Raw genomic sequence first — 23,270 nt, 5'->3', positions numbered from 1 at the left:
GCCTCTCACTGGTGTATTAATGGTATTGGTTCCTTTGTGGTTACTTGAATATTTTAAGTGTTACTCAAAACAGCAAGTAAACTGTTTTATTTGCCTTGAAAGTAGCTGTAACTTAATGAAACCTAGTAAGTATAACAACTAAGTAAACATAACTAATTATAACTAAGTAAGATAAACTGTTGGATTTTACAGTGCATGCAGCCTGTCATGAATGAGCAGTGAGAGCAGCAATAATAACCCCCAGTGTAAACAGAACTGAACAAAGCAGATATCACTAATGTACTTGATTTTTAAGTGTAAGGCATTATTCAGATAAAAGGAGTCTGATTTAATGAGGAATAATCAGAGTCCAAGTCCTGACTGTGGCAAAAGGAGGAGTTGGGGATGGAGGAGGGTGTTTTGCTCCTGAGAATGCGAAAAAGCTGCCGGTTAATACTGATTAGGGGTTATATAGCAATGCCACGATAGGTGTCATATTCTTATAGGTAGATGTGATCAGCTGAGAGTCAGCTGATGTGAGCTTGACTCATGTGACCTGCCAGAATTAACGCTATATGCTTAATTTCCTGTGTCTGAGAAATTACCCTTCACTCCAATTCAAATACTCAATATCAATCAGAGTACTGCAGTTCCAGAAAATACAGATTGGATTTCTGGAATAGATTTCCCACAGGAGTCATCCAAAGTATATCAAAAACTAAACTAAAACAAATTCCACAAGTGTCAAATTAATTTATTATTGAATTAACGATTATTGTGGATTATGAATCCATAAAGTGGATTACAAAAGCTTTTAAAGCCTTGACACCTGATATCAGGTTACAATCACACGTTTGATTTGGACATGAAATCACATTCGGAATACAGAGTACAAACACAAAATAGTTCAAATTAAAGTCATTATTGAAATATATTGCACATTACCGCAGTAGGTTTAAGGCAAAACGAGATAAAATAGTAATTGTTATTGTTGTTGTTATTATTATTATTATTATTATTATTATTATTATTATTATTATTACAAAAAAAAAACATTGATTTTGACAGATGATTGACAATTAATGACACATGAAAGAAATGTGTTCATTTAGTTTGAAACTAAATCATCCCACACATCAGCAGATAATTATCAATTGTGCATATTCAACACACACCAAAGTTAATCACATTAACTAACACTTTCATACATTTTTAGGTAAACTTAACCTTCAACCTTGCATTCACAGCCTGTGACATGCTTGTATGTGAAATGGGTCGAAGTGTTTTTACTGCAAGTAAGTGTGATTTCTCTCATCTCATAACCTCTCTCCTTACAGCACTGGTGACTCTGTTCAAGCTGCAGCGTCCCGTTAGCATGAACCCACCTACAAGACAACACAACAATCAAAGCACTGAACTCAGGGGCCACATATACAAATTCCAGATAGCACATGTACGTCTGCAAGATGTCTGTTAAAAATCGCTTGATCTGAAAAGCATCTGTTGTGTATAAACATCTGACAGATGTCTGTAAGATGTCAGTTTTACATACATTCTAAATCATAAACATCCTAAAGACATCTAATAGACATCTGTTTGACATCTAATAGGAAACTTCCTATAGATATATTGCAGATAAGCAAACGCTCAGATGTAAAAGCAGACATCAAATAGACATCTCCGTGATGTACGAGTGCAGTTATATGTGTCATTAACATAGAGTTTGTAAAACAGAGATAAAGCATTAAACTTTTGTTGCTAAACTTTTGTACAATATTACCTGATTAACAATGTTAATCAATATTGTATATCAATTGTATATTGTATATCTGTACAATATTAATCTGATTTCAGGTGACTAAAATCATAACATTTTGTTATTACATTTGTTTGTTATTTTGAATAAATATGTATTTAAAAATATGCATCACAAATATTTGGCACTATTATTATTTGTCAGTATGAAAATGCAAGTATTATAAATAAAAATCATAAAAATATTTACAAAATGGGAGATGAGACTCAATACTCATACATACCTTTCAAATCTAATATATATATATATATTTGTTGTGGAAAAGTGACAAGTGTTCTGACAATACCCTCTAGTGGCCAGAGGGTTATTTGTCAAGGAACTATTTAATGTTTGGCAGATGTGTTCTATTTGCTTTTAGCTGCATAGTTTCTGATGCTACCACAGGCCTTCACATTAACATCCATCTAACAAAGTGTCTCTAAAATATTTGCTTATTTGAGAATAAACAGGCTGTAAAATCAGATGTTAGACATGCCTGTTGTCTGTCTCACACTGGCCCTCACAAATGGGCAGCTCGACTTCCTCTGTGCAGTCAGAAATTGTGAGGTTCATCCTTGTCAGTCTGGCAGTGCATGAAACATTACCTATAATACAGAGAACAAAATGTCAGTCAGCAGCAAATCATGACTCAAATCAAGTAAAAATAAAATAACCTTTAAATTATATATAATAAAAATTGACAACATAGTTACAACATTGTTTGACTGCATGTTCAAAACCACAGAAAAGTAGTAAGGCAAAATAGGAAACATTAAAAATTGTATTATTTTTTTACATAAAGAAACTCATTTTTAATGATGAGGTATAATCCTTTACTGACTGCTCTTAAGCTTGGTTACACTCACAGTAATTTCTCATGTTATGTACATTTGTGTAAACCTACATGAATAGCAGCAATGATGTTCATCCCACACTCGCAAATCCTGCATACGCACAAAAACATAATACATTAATTTAATAGAAAATAGAATCAGAAAAGGAAAGACTTCTGAGCAGTTTGTATCAGATTGTGATACTGATGTGAGTTTAGTCATTCTCACCTCAGCGCAGGTTTGCAGTGGACACACGGTTTTCTCAACCTCCATTCCTGTCTGACTACAGCTAAAAGACTCACACGGACGTGAAGGGTCTGTCCACCGATCACCCACCTGCATCCACCAGAGAGAGAGAACACATATACATACATTGTTCAATGTATTTTGTGCTAAATTTAGGTACAGCAACGCATTTTAAAGAGGTCTCTAAAACTATACAAAACAAACAAAACTCCCATTGTGAGTAAATATGTGAACTATTTCCTTTACCTTGTAAATCTTTCCATTGTACTCGCAGCTCTTGTCAACTGTAATAAAAGTTAAGAACACATACTCTAAATCTACTTTTCCAACAGTAGAACACATGAAATAATCAATATAAAAGAATACGTATTTATTCCCAGCTCCAGTGGCACTCTACACTATGTTACTCCATGGGAAGATAGCAACATTACCACAGATCTGATTGTCACAGCAGTCGGAGACCAGGATGGAGTAGGCGCTGCAGACTGGAGCGCGTTCTTGAGGTTTGGGTATGCACTCTTCAGTTCTGGTCTGGTTATTACATGTGCATATGTGGCAGTTTGATTCCCATACTGCCCCCACCTTATAGGAAGATAGTAGAATACTGATATACTGGATCCGAAATAAACATCTGTTTACAGATATTTTTAAACAGACGTTTATGGTTTACTATTAAACAAACTCTTACCGGCATTGGCTCACCCAGTGGTCCTTTACATGCTGAAAATTAGATAAATATGAAATAAATGACTTAATTTAGAGAATAAAACATTATTTTTTTTTTTTTTAGGAAAATCAGGATTGGCCTTTAAATAAAAATTTTTGTTTTGCACTATTTGGTTGAATTTTTCACTCACGTGTGCAATCAGGCACACAGATTTGCTTGTGCTCTTCTGCAAGTATCTGGTCATCTGGACAAAAGCAGCCTGATCTCAGACCAACCACAGAGGTTGCAGACACACGAACACTGAGGAGACAATAGAGTGATGGGCGTGAGGGCATACATGGAACATCACGCTTACCAGCAAACATGCAATCCTAGTCCTAACCATAATAAATAAACAAACCTCTTTAAGAGAAAAATCTACACTCTAAAAAACTCTATTGGGTTGTTTTTAATATTTTACCCAGGTGCTGGGTTATTTTTTTAACCCAAATGCTGGGTTCAACTTGTTGGGTAATTTTATTGGGTTATTTTTATTATTTTTTCACCCAGGTTCTGGGTAGTTTTTCTGTAACTAAGTTGCTGGGTTATTTATAACGCTGGTTTATTTTTTTCTACCCAACAGCGGTTAAGCCTGTCTCTGACGAAACAACCCAGCTGCTGAGTTACAGTAAGTGCAGTGCTGCAAGTCTGCAATGATCCCGTTGGGTCATTTTATTGGGTTGTTTTTAATTTTTTTACCCAGGTGCTGGGTTATTTTTTTAACCCAAATGCTGGGTTCAACTTGTTGGGTAATTTTATTGGGTTATTTTATTTTTATTATTTTTTTTACCCAGGTTCTGGGTAGTTTTTCTGTAACTAAGTTGCTGGGTTATTTATAACGCTGGTTTATTTTTTTCTACCCAACAGCGGTTAAGCCTGTCTCTGACGAAACAACCCAGCTGCTGAGTTACAGTAAGTGCAGTGCTGCAAGTCTGCAATGAGCCAGTTGGGTCATTTTATTGGGTTGTTTTTAATGTTTTTACCCAGGTGCTGGGTTATTTTTTTAACCCAAATGCTGGGTTCAACTTGTTGGGTAATTTTTTTGGTTTATTTTTTATTATTTTTTTACCCAGGTTCTGGGTAGTTTTTCTGTAACTAAGTTGCTGGGTTATTTATAACGCTGGTTTATTTTTTTCTACCCAACAGTATCTCTGACGAAACAACCCAGCTGCTGAGTTACAGTAAGTGCCAGTGTTTCAAGTCTGCGGTTTTTCGGCAGAATTGGGCTACATTTACACTGTTGCCGCGGGTAGTTTTTGATGTCCGCGGGTTAAAGCAGCCCCAGTAAAGTCATATTTAGCCCCTGAAATGCAAATTTACCAGGGAAACACAGACACAAAAACGTGTATTTTATCCCCCAGAATGCGATTTTTAACTAGGTACCCCCCTCAAAACATGATTGGGCTAGTTTTGGGCTAGTTTTGAGTAGCAATTGGGGGGGTTTTGTTTCAAAAACCTGGCAACCCTGGTAAGAGTGTGGGCGTTTTTGAGTCCTCTACAGGTGAGAACGGTTCACAGCACCGCTGATTTGGAGTACTTCTTCAGTGAAAATACATTTGATTTAATTTATAATGTCTTTACTGTGCTGTAAACTGTTATTTTACGCAACATAAGGACCAGATGTCAGTGAGCTGCGTTAGCAGCGGTCATTTCACATGATAGAAACAGCTTTTGCCTTGCATAAAATAAATTGATTTTATGTGTTATAGTACTGAGTTTAATTTAATTTGATGTTAAAATGTTCTCTAATGTCAGTACTGTTGGGCAGGTTTTGGAGTCAGTCACAGCATCTTTCAGCTACAAGTGAAATGCAAGGCCATGGTCTGTAGTTCACAATTACCCCGGCAAACAGCAGCCCTTCACCGGTTCATATTACAAAAACACACCAGCACAAGAATTAGCGCAATTTCGGTAAAAAGTGATTACAGAGAACAGTTGAATACACTAAAATTAAAATGGTACTTTTAAATATTACATTTTTATGTCTAAAATGCTTATTAAATGTATGTAATATTGTAAACTATACTCACCCAAATAAATTTAATTTGTCATGTATTTTGTCCATGTGTTCTTGCTTAATAATAAATGTGCGTCTTTTGATTATTGCTGTTGCCTCTAGTAATTCCAAAGTCCCTTTAAGGCAAGTCATTTCACTCGGCCGCCATCTTTGAAATGCCTCTTGGGCATGCAAGTGCAGCTCCTATCTCTTTGAATGGGGAAACATAAAATTCTCCAAACTGGTTCAACTATTCAACGATTGGCCCTTTCAAGGCAGGGCTTATTCGCCATATTGGGCATTGCACTTTCTCCCATTCATAAGTATAAGGAGTGCACAGTCTTTCTATATATGAAGTCTTTGGTAATTCTGTGTTTTTTTTTTTTTTTAAGTTCCAGTCCATTTTAAGACAGCAGTAGTTGACTTAAATAAAATAATCCAGCATGTCTGGTAAAAAAAACATTTAACCCAACCAGCTGGGTTAAAATAATGCAGCATGCGTTCTGTCCAATATTTACTCAGCGCTGGGTTGCCTAATAACCCAAGTTGGGTTGTTTCTAACCAAGCATTTTTTAGAGTGTAGAAAAAGTTAAATTTGGTACAAAGGCGTTTTTCATTGAAATTCAATCTTTTAGTTGCGAGGTGAAATATGAAGCAGGGCTAGAACTGTGGGAATGCTTTAATCTTCTAAAGTAAAATTTTTCTTACCCGCCTCGACAGACATCATTTGGAGACTCTCGACACTCATCATACATCATTCCTGGAGGACATGTGATCTCTAAAACGCAGTGGAATATAATTAGAAGACAGCAAGTCTACTTTGGTATTGTAGATTAAGTTACAAAGTCAAATGCACATTTAAAAAAACCCAAAGCTTCATCCACTTTCATAAACCTCTAAGGGTTTTTGCAAAGATTTGCAGGTCTTTCAACTCATAAACATTTAGATTTTAAGATGATGTTAATATGTTGTAGACAACAGTGTACAAATTTATATTTGTTTAAATATAACTGTGCTACTACTATTTTCTGAAACTGTGCTTCCATACTGTTTTCTTACCACAGGAGCCATTGGTAAGGTATCTCCAGTCCACACAAATACCAATCCTTTTGCACTCTGATGCTGCGTACTCCAGAGAGGAACAGGCACCAACACTACTCTTGTATGAACAGTAGTCAAACTGGCAATTCTTCTCCACGTCTGTAAGATTGATCCTTTCACCACACTCTGCAAACACTCTGAGTAAAAGATGTTAGCACTTGTTATAGTCACAATGCAACAAGCCAAGCAAAACTATGAAGTTGTTTGTCATATTCTACGGGGGCGAATAATCTTTTTTTTTATTTAAAAAACCCAGCTGTTATGTTAACCTCAGTGGATACCCCAACAGTGGCTTACTCATGGTGAAGGAGGTCGCATATTGTAGGATTGCAGGGAGGAGGAGATGGAGTTGGAGGTGGAGGTGAAGGTGGCGGAGGAGGGACACAAGGAACATTGGTGAGCGCAGATTTGCAGTAGGGTTTCAGAGGGTCTTCTACAACCCAGTCATATGCAGTCTTGTCACAGCAGTTATCATCTTCAATTACACCATTTCTTCGAATGCACGACTGCCCACCACAAACACCTACAAGATCAAATGGATCTGCCATGAAACATCTATTTAAAGTGATATCATGTACCATGAACCATACACTGTCCAGTGTGCCAGTTAGTTTCTATCAAAGGTTAAATGATTTTAATGGCATACCACACTGTCCTTGGGTGTTGTTATAGAAGTGCTCCATTGCCAGGTTGATTAACAGATTGTTGAAAGATGAAAGAGAAACATAGGAACGGATGGGCTTGATGTAGATGTTGGCCTGGCCACCACTGTTTTCAAACTTGAAGACCTGATTTTCATATGGTGGTTTTATAATCTCCTCATTCAAAGTAGACTGTAAAAAGATAGAGACCATCTGCTTATCATCATAACTCCAAGGAACTATCATCCCAAGTCATTCATAGAAATAGACCAGCAGAGAACTTTTATTGTTAGATATTTGCATGTTTGAGTTCCTTGAGTTGAGTTCATTTTCTTTGAACTTTTAGAGTTGAGGATGTTTGGTTAAAATAATAATCAATCTGATCTCATGACAATTTTTTTTTTTGTGAAACACTAAATACGTACCAATAAGTACGTATCACTGCAATTTCCAACAGAAATGTCCACTGAGTGATGCTAAAAAAGTGTTTTTTTTTTCCTCTGAACAGATGAACGTGCATTTTATGTGACGTTGGTTTTGTATGTCACCGCAGTTCTGACTTGAAATGTTCATTGAGTGGTGCTGTAAGTCTAATGCTCTGTGATGTTTTAAAACAACGTACCATCTGCACTACACCTAACCTACCCAATAGTATGAACAAAAGCGAATGTGGTGTAAAAATGCAATTGCAAGCATGCCCGTTTTAGCTTGTTTTTTGATCTCTCATCTTTCATTTCTTTCATTGTGAAACATGTTTTTCACGGGATTCCACATCCTAAGTCCAGTTCCGTGCCTGGATGAGCTACCAAGCAAGCTTGTTACATCCAGCGTTGTGTCCATTTTTGGACACAACTATTAACCCTGCCAAATTACACACAATCACCCACAACTAACCCTAAACCGACCAGTACTGTGGGGGTAGTAATCTGGCAGGGGTCAACACCTGAAAGTGAAATACATGGAGCTGTAATCATGTGTGCGATAACGATTACAAGTGCGAAAGCAATTACAAGTGCAAAAACGATTACAAGTACTCACTGTTTAGCACCTCTAGTGGTTTATATCAGTGATCTGTACTTATTGTTATGTATTTCGTGTCTTGCAAAAAAAAGTTCCCACAGGTATGTTTTCGATCCAAATCAGGCAGTAAATAATGGTTTATGTAATCTGGTATTGACAATAAAAAGCTGACCGTAAAGGTCAACCAGACAGTCTGTTCCTGTCTTTTAATTAGAATATGAAGAAATATGGGCCACACTTACATATAAATGTATGGCTCTGGATAAACATACCTCTACTGTGAACTCCTCTGTTACCATAAGTGTGGCAGTATCATTCCAGTACTTTAATTTAATTCCCCTAGAACAAGAATTATCAATTTCCGGCACACAGTAGTAGTTGTCTACAGTAATGCTTAATCTATGCTGCAGAATTTGCTCCTCCACTAGAGTGTAGGTGCAGTTATCCATGAAGTCAAAAGCGATCCCCTGGAAGGAGATGTAGTGTGGGTCTCCATAAACCTGACACTCGCCTGAGAAAGAAACCAGGAAAAATAGATAAAAATTGATGTACAAGGAAAATTATACTAAGTTTTGTAACAGCATTTCTTATTTTCTATTGGCTAGACAAACAGATAGCCACACCACTAACTAGTCCCAGTGGTTTAGTCAACGTTTATATGACTTACAGTCTTTACTTACAGTCACACTGACAGCGATCACAACAAGTCTCTTCATCTTTAACAAAAGACATCTTGCTTCTAGGGCAATCAGTCCTGATTCTTGTTGTTGGACAGGCAATGGGAGCTACCTCAATCACTCCACCCTTACAGACTTTATCAGTACAGTCTTCTCTCCAGGTTTCTCCACATGGCCAGCTTTGGTTTCGCATCACATCTTTACACTCACACACTAATTTAAAGTAAATAAAATAAATAAACAATCATAAACATAAACTTAATGATTCAAAACCCTGGAGTTATGTTATCTTGTAGTAGTGTATTTGTAAGTTGAATACCTGAAGTTGTATGTTCAGTGGTGGGTGCTGTAGTACTGAGTAGAGATGTCGGAGAAGGGGTCATTGCTGTAGGAATAATAGTCATAGACACTTCTTGAAAAAATCCTTAAGACATGTAACTTAATTAATCCAAAGCCTGGGGTTATGCTATCTTGTAGTACTGTATTTCTAAGTTGAGTGAGTAGTGCTGTTACCTGGAGTTGTATGTTCAGTGGTAGGTACTGTAGTACTGAGTAGAGATGTCAGAGAAGAGGTCATTTCTGTAGGAAAAATAGTTATAGACACTTCTTGAAAAAATCATAAAGATATTTAACTTAAATAATCAAAACCCTTGGGTTATATTATCTTGTAGTAGAGTATTCATGAGTTGAATGAGTGGTGCTATTACCTGGAGTTTTATGTTCAGTGGTAGGTACTGTAGTACTGAGTAGAGATGTCAGAGAAGAGGTGATTGCTGTAGGATTACTAGTTGTAGACGCTTCTTGAAATGAAGTTTTACTGCTGATAGTAGGGCCAGTGACTATTACTATTCCTAGTGGAAATGAGAGAAAAACAGTAACCAGTAAGAACAAAATACATTTGTGTGGTATTTTTAGCTTTTTAGCTTTAGTTTTGTTGTTTTGTGTTTATAATAATATTACTGGCTTTGTACTTAAAGAAACCATTGCTTAAATGTTCATTTTAGTACAATTTTATTTTTGTAGTGGCTTCCACACCTGGTGTAGACACTGTTGACACTGTAGTGCTATATTTTACTGAGGTTGTAGCTTCAGTCGTTGGCTGAGTTGTGGTTGTGTATTGTTTTGTTGATATGGTTGGTTGAGTTGTGCTCTCACTTGTTGGTGGTTGTGTTGTGTATTCTGTTGTACTTTCAGAAGTTGGTAAGTGTGTTGTGGTTGTTTCTTCCATTGGAGTCGAATACATTTCTGTTGTTCTATCAGTTGTTGATGGGCGTGTTGTGGTTATGTGTTTTGTTGTGCTTTCAGCTGGTGGTGGTGGTGTTGTGGTGGCTTCTTCCACTGGAGTTGTATATGTCTCTGTTGTAATTTCAGTTGTTGGTGGACGTGTTGTGGTTCTGAGTTCTGTTGTGCTTTCAGTTGGTGGTGGTTGTGTTGTGGTTGTTTCTTCCACTGGAGTTGTATATGTTTCTGTTGTACTTTTAGTTGTTGATGGGTGTGTTGTGGTTGTTTCTTCCACTGGAGTTGTATATGTTTCTGTTGTAGTTTCAGTTGTTGATGCAAGTGTTGTGCTTTCAGTTGGTGGTGGTTGTGCTGTTGTTGTTTCTTCCATTGGAGTTGTGTATGTTTCTGTTGTAATTTCAGTTGTTGATGGACGTGTTTTGGTTATATGTTCTGTTGTGCTCTCAGTTGGTGGTTGTTGTGTTGTAGTTGTCTCTTCCACTGGAGTTGTATATGTTTCTGTTGTACTTTTAGTTGTTGATGGGTGTGTTGTGGTTGTTTCTTCCATTGGAGTTGTGTATGTTTCTGTTGTAGTTTCAGTTGTTGATGGAAGTGTTGTGCTTTCAGTTGGTGGTGGTTGTGCGGTTGTTGTTTCTTCCATTGGAGTTGTGTATGTTTCTGTTGTAATTTCAGTTGTTGATGGACGTGTTGTGGTTATGTGTTCTGTTGTGCTCTCAGTTGGTGGTTGTTGTGTTGTAGTTGTCTCTTCCACTGGAGTTGTATATGTTTCTGTTGTACTTTTAGTTGTTGACGGGTGTGTTGTGGTTGTTTCTTCCATTGGAGTTGTGTATGTTTCTGTTGTAGTTTCAGTTGTTGATGAAAGTGTTGTGCTTTCAGTTGGTGGTGGTTGTGTTGTGGTTGTTTCTTCCATTGGAGTTGTGTATGTTTCTGTTGTAGTTTCAGTTGTTGATGGAAGTGTTGTGCTTTCAGTTGGTGGTGGTTGTGCTGTTGTTGTTTCTTCTATTGGAGTTGTATACGTTTCTGTTGTACTTTCAACTGTCGATGGACGTGTTGTGGTTCTGTGTTCTGTTGTGCTCTCAGGTGGTGGTTGTTGTGTTGTAGCTGTCTCTTTCACTGGAGTTGTATATGTTTCTGTTGTACTTTCGGTTGTTAAAGGCCCTATTGTGGTTCTGTGTTCTGTTGTGCTCTCAGTTGGTGGTGGTTGTGTTGTTGTTGTTTCTTCAACTGGAGTTGTATATGTTTCTGTTGTACTTTCAATTGTCGATAAACGTGTTGTGGTTCTGTGTTCTGTTGTGCTCTCAGTTGGTGGTGGTTGTGTTGTTGTTGTTTCTTCAACTGGAGTTGTATATGTTTCTGTTGTACTTTCAATTGTCGATAAACGTGTTGTGGTTCTGTGTTCTGTTGTGCTCTCAGTTGGTGGTGGTTGTGTTGTTGTTGTTTCTTCAACTGGAGTTGTATATGTTTCTGTTGTACTTTCAATTGTCGATAAACGTGTTGTGGTTCTGTGTTCTGTTGTGCTCTCAGTTGATGGTGGTTGTGTTGTGGTTGTTTCTTCCACTGGAGCTGTATATGTTTCTGTTGTACTTTTAGTTGTTAGTGGATGTGTTGTGGTTCTGTGTTTTGTTGTGCTTTCAGTTGGTGGTGGTTGTGTTGTGGTTGTTTTTTCCATTGGAGTTGTATATGTTTCTGTTATAATTTCAGTTGTTGATGGACGTGTTGTGGTTGTATATTCTGTTGTTCTCTCTGTTGTTGGTAATGGTGTTGTGTATTGCTTTGTGCTCTGTGAGGTTAGCGGTTGTGTTGTGGCTGTGTGGGTTATTATTGTTGTAGGTGGCTGAGCTGTTGATGTGTAATACATTGTAGTAGTAGTAGTTGTAGATGTAAATATAGGATTGCAGACGATTTGTCCTTCAATGCATTTACTAAGCAAAAAGAAAACAAACTCTAATTAATAGTAAGTCCATAGTTTGTTAAATGTTTTATCTTAAATGTCATTCCAGCATTACAACAAGAGTGTACAAAATGGCTTACCAGCATGTATGAGAAGTACACATTTCATCAGGAGGTGAGAACACTCTGTTCCTGAAGTTACAAGTGCAGTTGTCCAAAGTGGTGCATTTACCTAGGTTTTTATCATAATATGGGGTCTCCTCAGGGCATTTCGGGTAGCAACCTGAAATGTCATGCATTGCTTGGTGAACATTCTGGGTTTCTAATTTTTAGCAGAACAGATGCATTATTACAACAGTGATATCAAGAAACAGGAAGAGACAGGGGAAAAATACCTTCAAGTTTTCCTGTAAAGTGGTTATTAGTGCCACAGGTCTTAACCTGGCCACAGGGATTGTAATGCCAGGTGCACTGGCCCACTTCATTGTAATAGTCACAATACACCGCTGTGGAGATGAACAAAAACTGTAATCACTTGACTAACTCGTTAATAACCCCGGTAAACCTTTACCAGGAAATGCTCATGCTGGGAAAAATCCTAATTGTTTCCAATCCAATAATTACAATAGAATACAATACGTACGACACAAATCAGGGGTTCTCCAGTTGATGCAGACGTCCTTTCCACTGCATGCCTCTGCGTAAGCTGCGACAGCAGTACAGAAACCGAGAAACTTTCCCTCAAACTCACAAGAACAGGACTCCAAAACACAGGCTTGGTAATAAGGTTCTGGATCCACCTAGTAAAAATTCAACAGCTATTGACTGATTCAACACTTGTTCCAATTTTGTCATGGCAAAAAAAAAAAGTTACAAGTACATTGTGTACCTGAATGAACTTCCAAACTCAGTTCATTGAACTTTTTTTTATATTTGATATACAATCAGTGAACCAAGATTAGCACATATCGTAAAAAAACATTACTTCATTGACTAATGGCACTTCAAGGTACCTTCAGATGGCAATCTTTGAAGGTGTCTGATCTCAGGATCATACATCGCCGCTGGGCCCAGGCTGCACAGTAGGAGTGTCGTTCGCAGGGAAATATTTCATGAGTTACATCTGAGCATGGTGGAGCTGCTGTCTTCCAACTATTTCCAAAGTCCAAAACACTGAAAACTTCTGAAGAGCTGCTTGTCAGAAGGTCGTTTGTAACCTTTCCATCAAAGTTCCCACAAAGCCCCAACACTTGGCCCTAATGTTCCACAGTTGAAAAAGAACATTGCATGTCTTCACCACTCAGTAGCACACATTTCAGAATATATATTCCTTGTTGTTCCTGAACCAACATTACTATGAAACTATCATAGTCCTAACCTTACATATCCACACCATCCCTAACTTTTCCCTACACAGGAGATTGGATAGATATGGATAGATAAGAATGTTGTTCAAGTCCCAACCTTGGCACAAAGTTCAAAATAAAGGTAGCTGAAATCAGATTTGATCCAGGGCCAACAAGGATGTTAATTTAGGTATTTTTACTTGTGATTTAATCAATGATATGCATTTTTAGAACATCTGCCTTTAATAGTCACCTCTTTCCAAATTTTCATCTTTCTATTTAAGAGAAGTAGTTACATTTCAAGACTTTGGAAAATAGTCATTTTAAGTACCAGATCTACCACAACACTTAAACCTAACCAAACATGTCCTAACCAGGCATGATGCAACAAAATTTTAGCAAGAAGCAATTTGTGTGTTCACAGCTAATGTGAAAATTGGGAATGATGGAAAAACAATCAATCCCAAAACACAGCCAATTAGAACAGTTGTGTTTGCAAACCACTGCACCTAAAGAGTGTAGAAACAAAAGGGCTGCTTTCACTACAAGCAATTTGCTGAAACAAAGCAATCCGGTGTCATTCATCATGTGAGGACTGAATATTAATATAATATTATAACAAATATGACTTCTTACTCTCCACTGAGGCTCTAGTTGGATGGTAACCCTGGTATGTTTGTCCCAGATTACAGTGATGCCCAGTCTGGGAACTGAGATGATGATGTAGAGGCCAACAGTGTGGATGAAGTACAGGGGCTCTGCCAGCAATGCGTCCCCTGCCTGATGTCTCTCGGTCACCTTCATATCACTCAACATCAGAGTCACTGCACCCTGCAAGTTTTTACAATTTCATAAATACTGAGTGCATTATCATTTTTACTTAAAAGAAAGTTAAAATATTGACATCATCCAACAGCAATTTGTATGTGCACAGATGGTCATTTACCAAGAGCTCCACTGAGATGGCGCGGGAGCATGTCAAAGACTCGTCACAACAAGGAACACTCTCAGTTTTAATTGCAAACTCCCCACTTGAACCAGCGTCCTTATACAAGAAATATTAGAGGTTAAAATATTTGCAACATTTTGTTAAGTGTTACTTAAAGCATTTGTAAAGTTTTCTAGTATACCGTACATAAACTAAGTCAGGATGTATCGAGTTAAAGATATCCTTGTAGAAAAGGTAATTTGTCACGTTTCAACCACTCACCTTGACTAGGGTGTACTGACAGTGGCCATCGAATCTGTACCATCTGGAGTCAAATGTGCGGTACTGCCCATTTCCAAACACCTCACATACTCCTGAACATGCCTCATCTACACAAAACCACTCACCACCTCTACATGTGCTGAGAGACACAAAATCACATCATTAAAATCGAGAGGTCAGGTTTTCTCTGAACCATGAACCAATAAAATGACTTTTGACTTCATTGCAGACCAGAATATCTCAAAGGATACAATCTTTAAACTCTAAAAAAATCATTTATTCTTGTGATCATTTAGAATATTAAGGTGCCAGGTTTGAATATGTTGTGAATGTAATTTGAGGAAGATTTTCAGTGAATATCACCTCTGAATATCAGATTTGAAATATTTTGCACAAGCCGAATGAACTACTTTTATGATTGTTTTGTTTTGTTGTCATTTTGATAATCTTACTATCTATTTACTTTCCCAGTTGGAAAACAAGCATCTTGAGCATTCTACAAAATGACTCCTTTTTTGCTCCACAAAAGGAAACTCTATGGCTTTGGAATGACATAAAGGTGGGTAGATATTCTTTTAAAATGTGTGAACCAAGGTCAGGGCTTGAAGGCAGGGTTCTTACCATATTTTACAGTTTGTCTCCACACTCTGCCCTGTTTCGTACACTCTCCCGCTGAATTCACAGGTGCAGTTTTCATGAGTCACACAACCACCGTTATGATCTTCGAAAAGGCCATCTGGACAATAACAGCCACTGATACAGCTGTTATCATCACTCTGTGAATATAGATCTGTAATTTCACTGAGAATCTTTCAGAAAATTAACACTATCACTTTTTAGAAAAATGCTTACTGCAGGTTTGGTCAAGCTTTCACATGTCCTATAGGCTGTGTTCACTGGTATTTGTGAGCAGTCCACACAAATCTTGTCCACTGTGCAATCTAGATATAGAAATAGAATATTTAACAGAAATACTAAAAAGTGTCTATCTACACACTGCGTAACTACACACCGGTACTACAATATATCCCTGGTTATTTTATCATAGTTTGATGAATTACGCATACAACAATACCACAACGTTAACTGTAGGCAGAACTGATTTTAGTGAAAAAGGCACATTGAGGCATATATATCTATATATGTGTGTTCAGAACAACCATAAAATTCTATAGTGCTATTTAGTTTAAATACACGTACTAAAACATATACTAAAAAGTGATTCAGTAAAACAAATGTAAAACAATGATTTCACACTTACTGCAAACTTTAGGACAATGAAGCTGTCCGTTTTCACACAAGCTGTAATACAAAACAAACATTCTATACACAGCATCACCAAAAAAAAAAGAAAAATGTACTCAACATAGCACATCCTCATCCTCAACTCAATCCTACTAGGACTGCCCTCGATTAAGATTTTTCTGATCGACTAGTAGTCGTGCATTTTACACATTAGTCGACTATTAGTCGCACTTTTATTAATAAAGCATATAAATCATAACAATGAGCCCTTGATTGCCTACATAGCCTAATAAGTGCTCAAGCACGATCAAAAAAGCTTGCCACAGCACACCAGCAGATATAATAAGTATTAATGTGTCAGGGAATAACAGCAAGAACACTGCATTAACAATTTATTTAGAAACTAGATATATAATTTTTTTTATATATAAATTTTCTTGGTTTTTAGGTTTAAGACATTAAATCGCATGTTTCATACAGAGTGCATAATCTCAGAATACTTGTTTTCTATTTGAATTGGTTTATTTAAAAGTAGACATTTCATTCTCTACAGATATATTTTTAAGTTAACAGAGACCAAGATGGCAGAAAGCGCATCCTGTTTGCTTTAATTATTTTACAAAAGCACAATGTTTTGTTGTTATTCTGAGTGCACACAAATAAATGTAGAGTCTTTACAGATTCAAAAGATGTATTATTTTTATCTGTATGAGCAAAAATTATGGAGTATTTTTCTAGGTTAACATTACATTGAGTGACCATGTAAAGTTGCTACTACATACATCTTTCAGATAAAAAGCCATATTTGAAGTCAATGAATGATAGGTGAGCATTTGGATGTCCTGCCCAATGTACTATATTACCTCATAGACAAGCCGTTAATGGACTGCGTGACTTTGGCACTTCCTGTGAATTTTTTTTTTTTTATCTATGACTAAGCAATTAATAAATGTTGGTCGACCAAGCCTTTTCTCGTCAACTAACAGTTAGTCAACTATTAGGGACCAGCCCTATCCTCAACATATTCTTACCATTGGCGTCCACCGATAACCACTGGACCTGGAGGTGTTATGCCTCCTGGGTGGTGGCAACTGCACAGTGGGAGAGGGCTGCAGGTCTGTTGGTTGCTCAGGTGAGAGTCTGACGTGCATCCACATCCCTCCACAGGGTCATCCACCACCTCACAGGTGGCATCAGGGCCCGAGAGGGAACGACAGGTACGGTTACATGCCAACGTGGTGTAAGCAAACCTCAGGTTGCCCATGCACAAAGGAACTGAAATCCAGAATGATCATTTGTGGAGTGAGTCATACATAGATGTTAAAAAATAAAACGCTTTTATTTTAAAGTTATGTTGTTACAGTGTAATTACACAAATAATTATGAGTAAAATGTAAATGTATCACAAAAAAATAACAAATGTTGGTTAATTTTGCTAAGGTTGCATAATTAACAATTATAGGGGAAAACACCTACAGAAATACACATCCCTGAAATTCACTGTATGATTTTCACATTGAATAAATGTCACTCACTGCAGTTTGTTTCTGCTCTCCAGTCCCCAACAGTGATTCCTTGAGCTGCACAGGCTTTTGCGTAGTTGCCAAAGGAGACACACAAACATTCTTGTAATGCAGTTGTGCACTGACATGTTCTTTTTACACATGCCTGAGAAGAATCAGAAACAGATTAATAACATGAAAACAACCATGACTTTCAAAATCATAAAATGTGCTTATATTTATTTCCTTGCCTCAACAAAGGGTGAAACAGGTACGTATTCATGACACACAGCAAACACTCCTTCTGGATTTTTCAGTTGGTCGCAGTTTACCTCAGCAAACATCTCTTCAAATGGAATGAATATAAGTGGTTATCTCGAAAAGTACTTTTAATATGGTTAAGCAGTTAGGCTAAATGACAAGTACCATTGTCAGTGTTGATGCATCCAGGAATTAGGGTACAAGTGCCCATTGACCAGGACTGGGCGAAAAGCTGAACTGAACTTTCTATGATACCACTAAAAGTGGTAAAGTCATCGCTGGTGTCATTATTCAAAGTTCCACAAAGACCTATAATAAAAACATTTGCTTTAATATCGACATTCAAACTTGACTGACTGATGGAATTCTATATATATTTACATTTTGCTAAAAGGCTTGTATGAATAAAGATTATTCAAACCTTTAGTATTTTCGGTCGGTGGTAAATTCAAATATATTTGAATTTCTGGAGAGATTTGAACTTGCATTTTCAGGCCAAATGAAGTCTGAACTTGAATGAACATTGAAGACTGCCAAAAGACTGTCGTAGACTCTGAAACAAAAACCAACAACATAGCAGCATTGGAAAGCGAATGTGAATGTTTCAAACTTTGTCAAGCTAATATGAATATTTCAGATTTATTAATCTACTATGACAAATTCAAAGTGCCTACCAGTTTGTGATAGGTCACTGATTTCTATGTTATTCAGTTGTATGCTGTTTGCAGAGAAGGTATATCTTTCCTGGAATGAAAATAATTTTTTAGGGGAAGTGACACAGTCACAATGTGATATCAAAATTCAAATGTAACATCAAACGTTAACGCAAGTTAGATACAGACAGGGATTTGAAGGTCAAATGCTATTAGTGAACTCCAAAGCTATATAATGTCTGCCTGGTTTAAACTGTCAATTGTAATTATAACTGTTAAGCATGTGGTTGTAATGACCTAATACTAACTGAGACAAAACATGAAGTATTTATACTTTAAAAAGACACTGAAACAACAAAAAGTTGATCAAATATTGTGAAAACTTGGTATAATAGTTATGTCACATGTAATTACTGTAGTACTAACAGTAAATTATGCATAATTACAATTAAGTAGCCCTAAACTAAACCCTTGTCCTAAACTTAACCCTATAGTAAGTACATCTAGTTGACTAATATTACTCAGTACTTATTTTTGTAATAAAACTATAACAATGCTGCGTTAAAATAAAGCATAATCAAAGACCTTTCCAGTTACATCATCTGAATCAGACAAAATCTTTGCATATTTTGTCAACAACACCTAGATACACATAGAAAATGAGTTTAAAAAGCCTGCAAATGTAGGTAAGTAAAATAGACAAACCTGGTTGATATTAAGATATGCCTTTTCTATGACAACACCTTGCCCAGAATATTGAATGTTCAATGTCCAGTTAACCCCCTGGGTTACATACAAAACATTAGACATTTTAATATCAGAAAATGACAAGATATCAAACTTTAAAGAAAAAATCTATTTCAGTTACCTTTGCGGCCACAAAGGTGCATTTGTCAAGCATAGAATACTGTTTGCCATCAAATGTAGTGATGAACTGGCCTTCAATAATACATTTGGCTGGACATGTGTTTGCAGAACATGCCCAATTTCCTCTGATGCAGGTACTGTGGGGATAAAAACAACACAAATGTCTAAAGCGGTTTTCCGAATTTCTTTTTACACAGATTATATTCAAATGTCACAATATTTGCTTAGGTTTTTACTTACAAAGATGTTGTCTTTTGAAAATCCTTGTATGAGTGTATGTTCTTGTATGATTATAACACTAACATTTTACAGTAATGATTCAATACAAAAATTATCCAGGTTTAATTCATCTCAGTTAGCTTTAATCAGTTTTAATTTTGACAGCCCTAAAGAACTAATTAAATTGAACTGAAACCGGAAAACTAAAAAAAAAAATAAAAAATCATAAGGTGAATACCAAAAATAAATAAATAACTCTAATAGTGGAATTATTTAAAATCTTATTGGCAAATAATTACCATGTCCCGAACTGGTGGAGGAAGCTATTAGGAAAAAATCTTACCAGGTCTGGCACTTTGTTCTGCGTTCCTGCCCAGGTTCATACATTTTCTTTGCATGCACACATGGACATTCTTCCACACTTATGGAATGGTAACCATCAACACGATCATTCAGGACCTTACCTGGGATTAGGAGAGATATTAATTAAATAAAACAATATTTTTTTATTTAAAGTATAATTTTACTGCAAATCAAGGACCAACCTTCAGCAGGCAGGCAGGTGCTGGTGAGTTCAGTAGTGTAAATCTGTGGGTTGCTGCAGGTTGGCGGAAAAGCGGGACCCATCTCTACATAGTGCAGGTCTCCAGGACAATGAGGTTGGTCTGCAAACAAGATGAACCATTAGCATTATTAGTAACATCGTAATGTGTATATATACAAAAATGAATATAATATATTTTCTAAGTAACATGTTAAAAACTGTGGATCTTACGGCAGTTGGTTTTTGACCTCCACACTGACCACAACGGACTGGAGCTCCCGCACATAAGCGAGAGTTCTTTAAAAAACGAGCAGTTTGATTCCTGATGCCATAATCCATTCATATTTTTATAACACAGATTCAAGTAGGTTTTATATTTAGTTGCGAGACATTCGTAAGCGTGAGACATGATCTCTTTGCAAACCTAAAGAAACAGAAATGGTTAGTAGGCATTCAGTGGATTTTCAGTGGTATATATTTATTGCCTAATGTATTTGAATATCTTGTAATCAATCGCATACATCACAAGCATAACACAAAAGTTATTCCTTTAGCGATACTATGATAATGCATTATACAAGCTTTGTAGAAAGTGCTGCACAGTAAAAACTGTTTGTAATTGTAACAGTAGAAGACTATATAGATAATATAACATTTAAATTTAGTCCAATTTTTCATCAAAGGAGAAGTCCAAAACAAAAATTTACAGATAATGTACTCACCCCATGTCATCCAAGATTTTCATGTCTTTCTTTCTTCAGTCGTAAAGAAATTATTTTTTTTGAGAAAACATTTCAGGATTTTTCTCCATATAATGGACTGATATGGTGCCCCGAGTTTGAACTTCCAAAATGCAGTTTAAATGTGGCTTCAAATAATCCCAGATGTGGTTGTAAACAATCCCAGTCAAGAAAGAAGGGTCTTATCTAGCAAAACGATTTGTTATTTTCATAAAAATAATACAATTTATATACTTTTTTATGTCAAACGTTCATCTTGTCTTACTCTGCTGAACTGTTTTTTTTCCAGTTCATGACAGAAAAACTCGTCCAAAATCATCCTATACTGCTATTTTACCTTTTTTGTTAAGGGTGTTTGATCTTCTTTGCATATGCACTTTGCAAAGACTGGGTCGGTACTTCTGCAATGATGTAGGATGATTTTGAAATGATTTTTGAAATTGAGGGAGAAAATACGATTGGAGTTTTTGACATACCCTAACTGTCTTGTGGCAGAATACACAGAGTTCAGGGAGACAAGACAAGATGAGTGTTTTAGATTAAAAAGTATTTAAATTGTATTTTTTTAATTAAAATAACCGATCGTTTCACTAGATAAGACCCTTCTTCCTTGGCTGGGACCATGTACAACTGCATTTGGAATTGCATTTTGGAAGTTCAAACTCAGGGCACCACAGCAGTCCTGAAATGTTTTCCTCTAAAAACATAATTTCTTTGCAAGTGAATAAAGAATAACATGAATATCTTGGATGACAAGGGGGTGAGTACATTATCTGTAAATTTTTGTTTGTGGAAGTGGACTTCTTCTTTAAATGTATATTTTTTACGTTTATTACATTACGTTTTTATTCCACTGTGCAGAAACTCACTGCGTTTGTCAGCACAGTAGAGTCTTGTATCAGGCATTGGCCATCGAAGAAGACACTGCTGGATATCAGCTGCTGCATAGTTTCTGTGAACAAAATCGTAATGATAAAACACCACTAGAAAGTATTACATGCTTATATCATAAAACTCACCGTTTAAACAGCACGTAACAACTGAACATACTAACCCGAGCTGTTCTGGTGCCCACAAAGTCCACTCATACCCTCCACTAAATTCTGGTCCAGTTGCACCTGTAAGAGGTGTGCTCAAAGATTACATATAAAATACAGTACGGCCAGGGTCATTATAATGTGATAATCACATATTTTTATCCTATTGGTTAAATCAAAGTTTTTGTAATCTTGCAGACCATTGTCTTTAATGGTAACTCACCCGAAGTGAACTGACACCATCAGCTAAACTGTACCATGTGACAGACAATGGCAAAACTTTGCTTTGGAGCCTGGTATAGATTCCATAATGAAACACATGCTGATAGGTGTGGTCATATGGAAGGGAAATACTATAAAAAGATGAACAAGTTCAAACATTTTATGTGGATATATATTAACAAAGAACATTTTAATCAATAAATACTTATATAAATGTAGTTAGTATGTTTATGTACATGCTCCAAATTGGTATCTTGCATGAAATGGTATGAATAAAAACTACAGTTATTTGCTTTATTAATAACATGTTTATTATGCATTTATAATATGATAATTACAACATTAAAAGTTCTTTAACACAAACAACCCTTTTCAGAAGTTTTTATCTAACTAAAATCTAAATGTTGGTCACAAATGTGACTCTTAAATCTCATACCTGCTGCCTTCCACGGTCACAGTTTTATTGTGAATGAGGGTCGTGATTTTATTCACAATGATCTCCACTCTGTCCATCAGACCATCCGGTCCACGCTGGACGATGATATGACAGTCCACTCCAGCATGAGTGAAGTGTGTGAGTGTTACTGGACATGACGTCTTCAGATGAAACACAGTTTTGTTGAAGGTATGAAAGATGCCGCTTCCATACGTTTTACATACATCTGAACCAAGAAATGAAAATAAATAAGATCCATAGTGGACAACAGATCAATAAGATCAATAGTGGACAATAGTTATTTAGTTTCCCAGTTATATTAACAAATCTTGGATATGCTGTTGGCATAGTTAGGCATGATTAATTATTGTATTAAAAGTAGATAAATGCAATACTTTCTTACTTTGAGCTGTAAACACAGAGTGGATGTGACCTGCAAATGAAAGCAGATAAAGGTTACAAACAAGATGAAATTCTGATTACCTTTCTTCACTTCAACATAAATAAATAAATAAATTGTTCCATTTATATCTAGCCATAAATAAAACATAATACTGGCAATAATAAAAAGTAAGAATTAAAACATTAATTATTTAATAAAACATTTAATTTAAAAAATGGATAATTAATAATAATACATAAATAACAGTCGCTTAAATTTAAAATTAATTATTCATCATTAAATTAAATGATATAAATCCTTTATTAAAGTAATTTAAATGAGCTAACCTGAGAATACAATAATTATTCCTAAAAGTGCTGCCTCTCGTAGAGCCATGCTTTCCAGTGGACACTGGTGCAGAACTGTTTTAGGAATACAGAAATTCTTCTCGCAGCCCTTTTATGATGAGATCCACTTCGCTAA

The 23,270-nt window shown here is 36.3% G+C and overlaps 1 protein-coding gene across 4 annotated transcripts; it reads right to left on the bottom strand.

The window, feature by feature from the left end:
- Nucleotides 1-706: 706 nt before the first annotated feature.
- LOC127164137 (mucin-2) lies at nt 707-23,242 on the bottom strand. 4 transcript variants are annotated; one of them, XM_051107870.1, is made up of 46 exons: nt 23,135-23,204; nt 22,809-22,838; nt 22,406-22,631; nt 21,971-22,100; nt 21,765-21,828; nt 21,580-21,662; nt 20,202-20,394; nt 19,972-20,091; nt 19,770-19,890; nt 19,209-19,344; nt 19,046-19,123; nt 18,362-18,431; nt 18,109-18,240; nt 17,853-17,996; nt 17,678-17,772; nt 17,460-17,592; nt 16,956-17,199; nt 15,941-15,981; nt 15,532-15,620; nt 15,301-15,455; nt 14,680-14,818; nt 14,416-14,514; nt 14,106-14,300; nt 13,137-13,379; nt 12,767-12,923; nt 12,519-12,629; nt 12,265-12,406; nt 11,503-12,155; nt 10,030-11,391; nt 9,702-9,845; nt 9,508-9,573; nt 9,314-9,379; nt 8,998-9,207; nt 8,590-8,828; nt 7,303-7,489; nt 6,954-7,179; nt 6,615-6,793; nt 6,264-6,333; nt 3,711-3,820; nt 3,542-3,573; nt 3,285-3,435; nt 3,100-3,137; nt 2,836-2,943; nt 2,679-2,718; nt 2,271-2,379; nt 707-1,364 (listed from the first exon to the last, which is right to left on the bottom strand). In XM_051107870.1, the coding sequence occupies exons 1-46, from the start codon at nt 23,181-23,183 to the stop codon at nt 1,202-1,204; spliced, it is 7,572 nt and encodes a 2,523-aa protein (XP_050963827.1). In that variant the 5' UTR covers nt 23,184-23,204; the 3' UTR covers nt 707-1,201. The 4 variants fall into 4 exon arrangements, with proteins under 4 accessions (XP_050963827.1, XP_050963828.1, XP_050963824.1 ...); XM_051107871.1 differs by having other exon boundaries at nt 11,614-12,155; XM_051107867.1 differs by having other exon boundaries at nt 10,030-12,155; nt 23,135-23,242.
- Nucleotides 23,243-23,270: the final 28 nt, after the last annotated feature.

Source organism: Labeo rohita, chromosome 4 (genome assembly GCF_022985175.1).
Source record: "Labeo rohita strain BAU-BD-2019 chromosome 4, IGBB_LRoh.1.0, whole genome shotgun sequence".
NCBI lineage: Eukaryota > Metazoa > Chordata > Actinopteri > Cypriniformes > Cyprinidae > Labeo > Labeo rohita.
The sequence above is the reverse complement of the archived record's forward strand: the minus strand, read 5'-3'. Positions and strand labels throughout refer to the sequence as shown.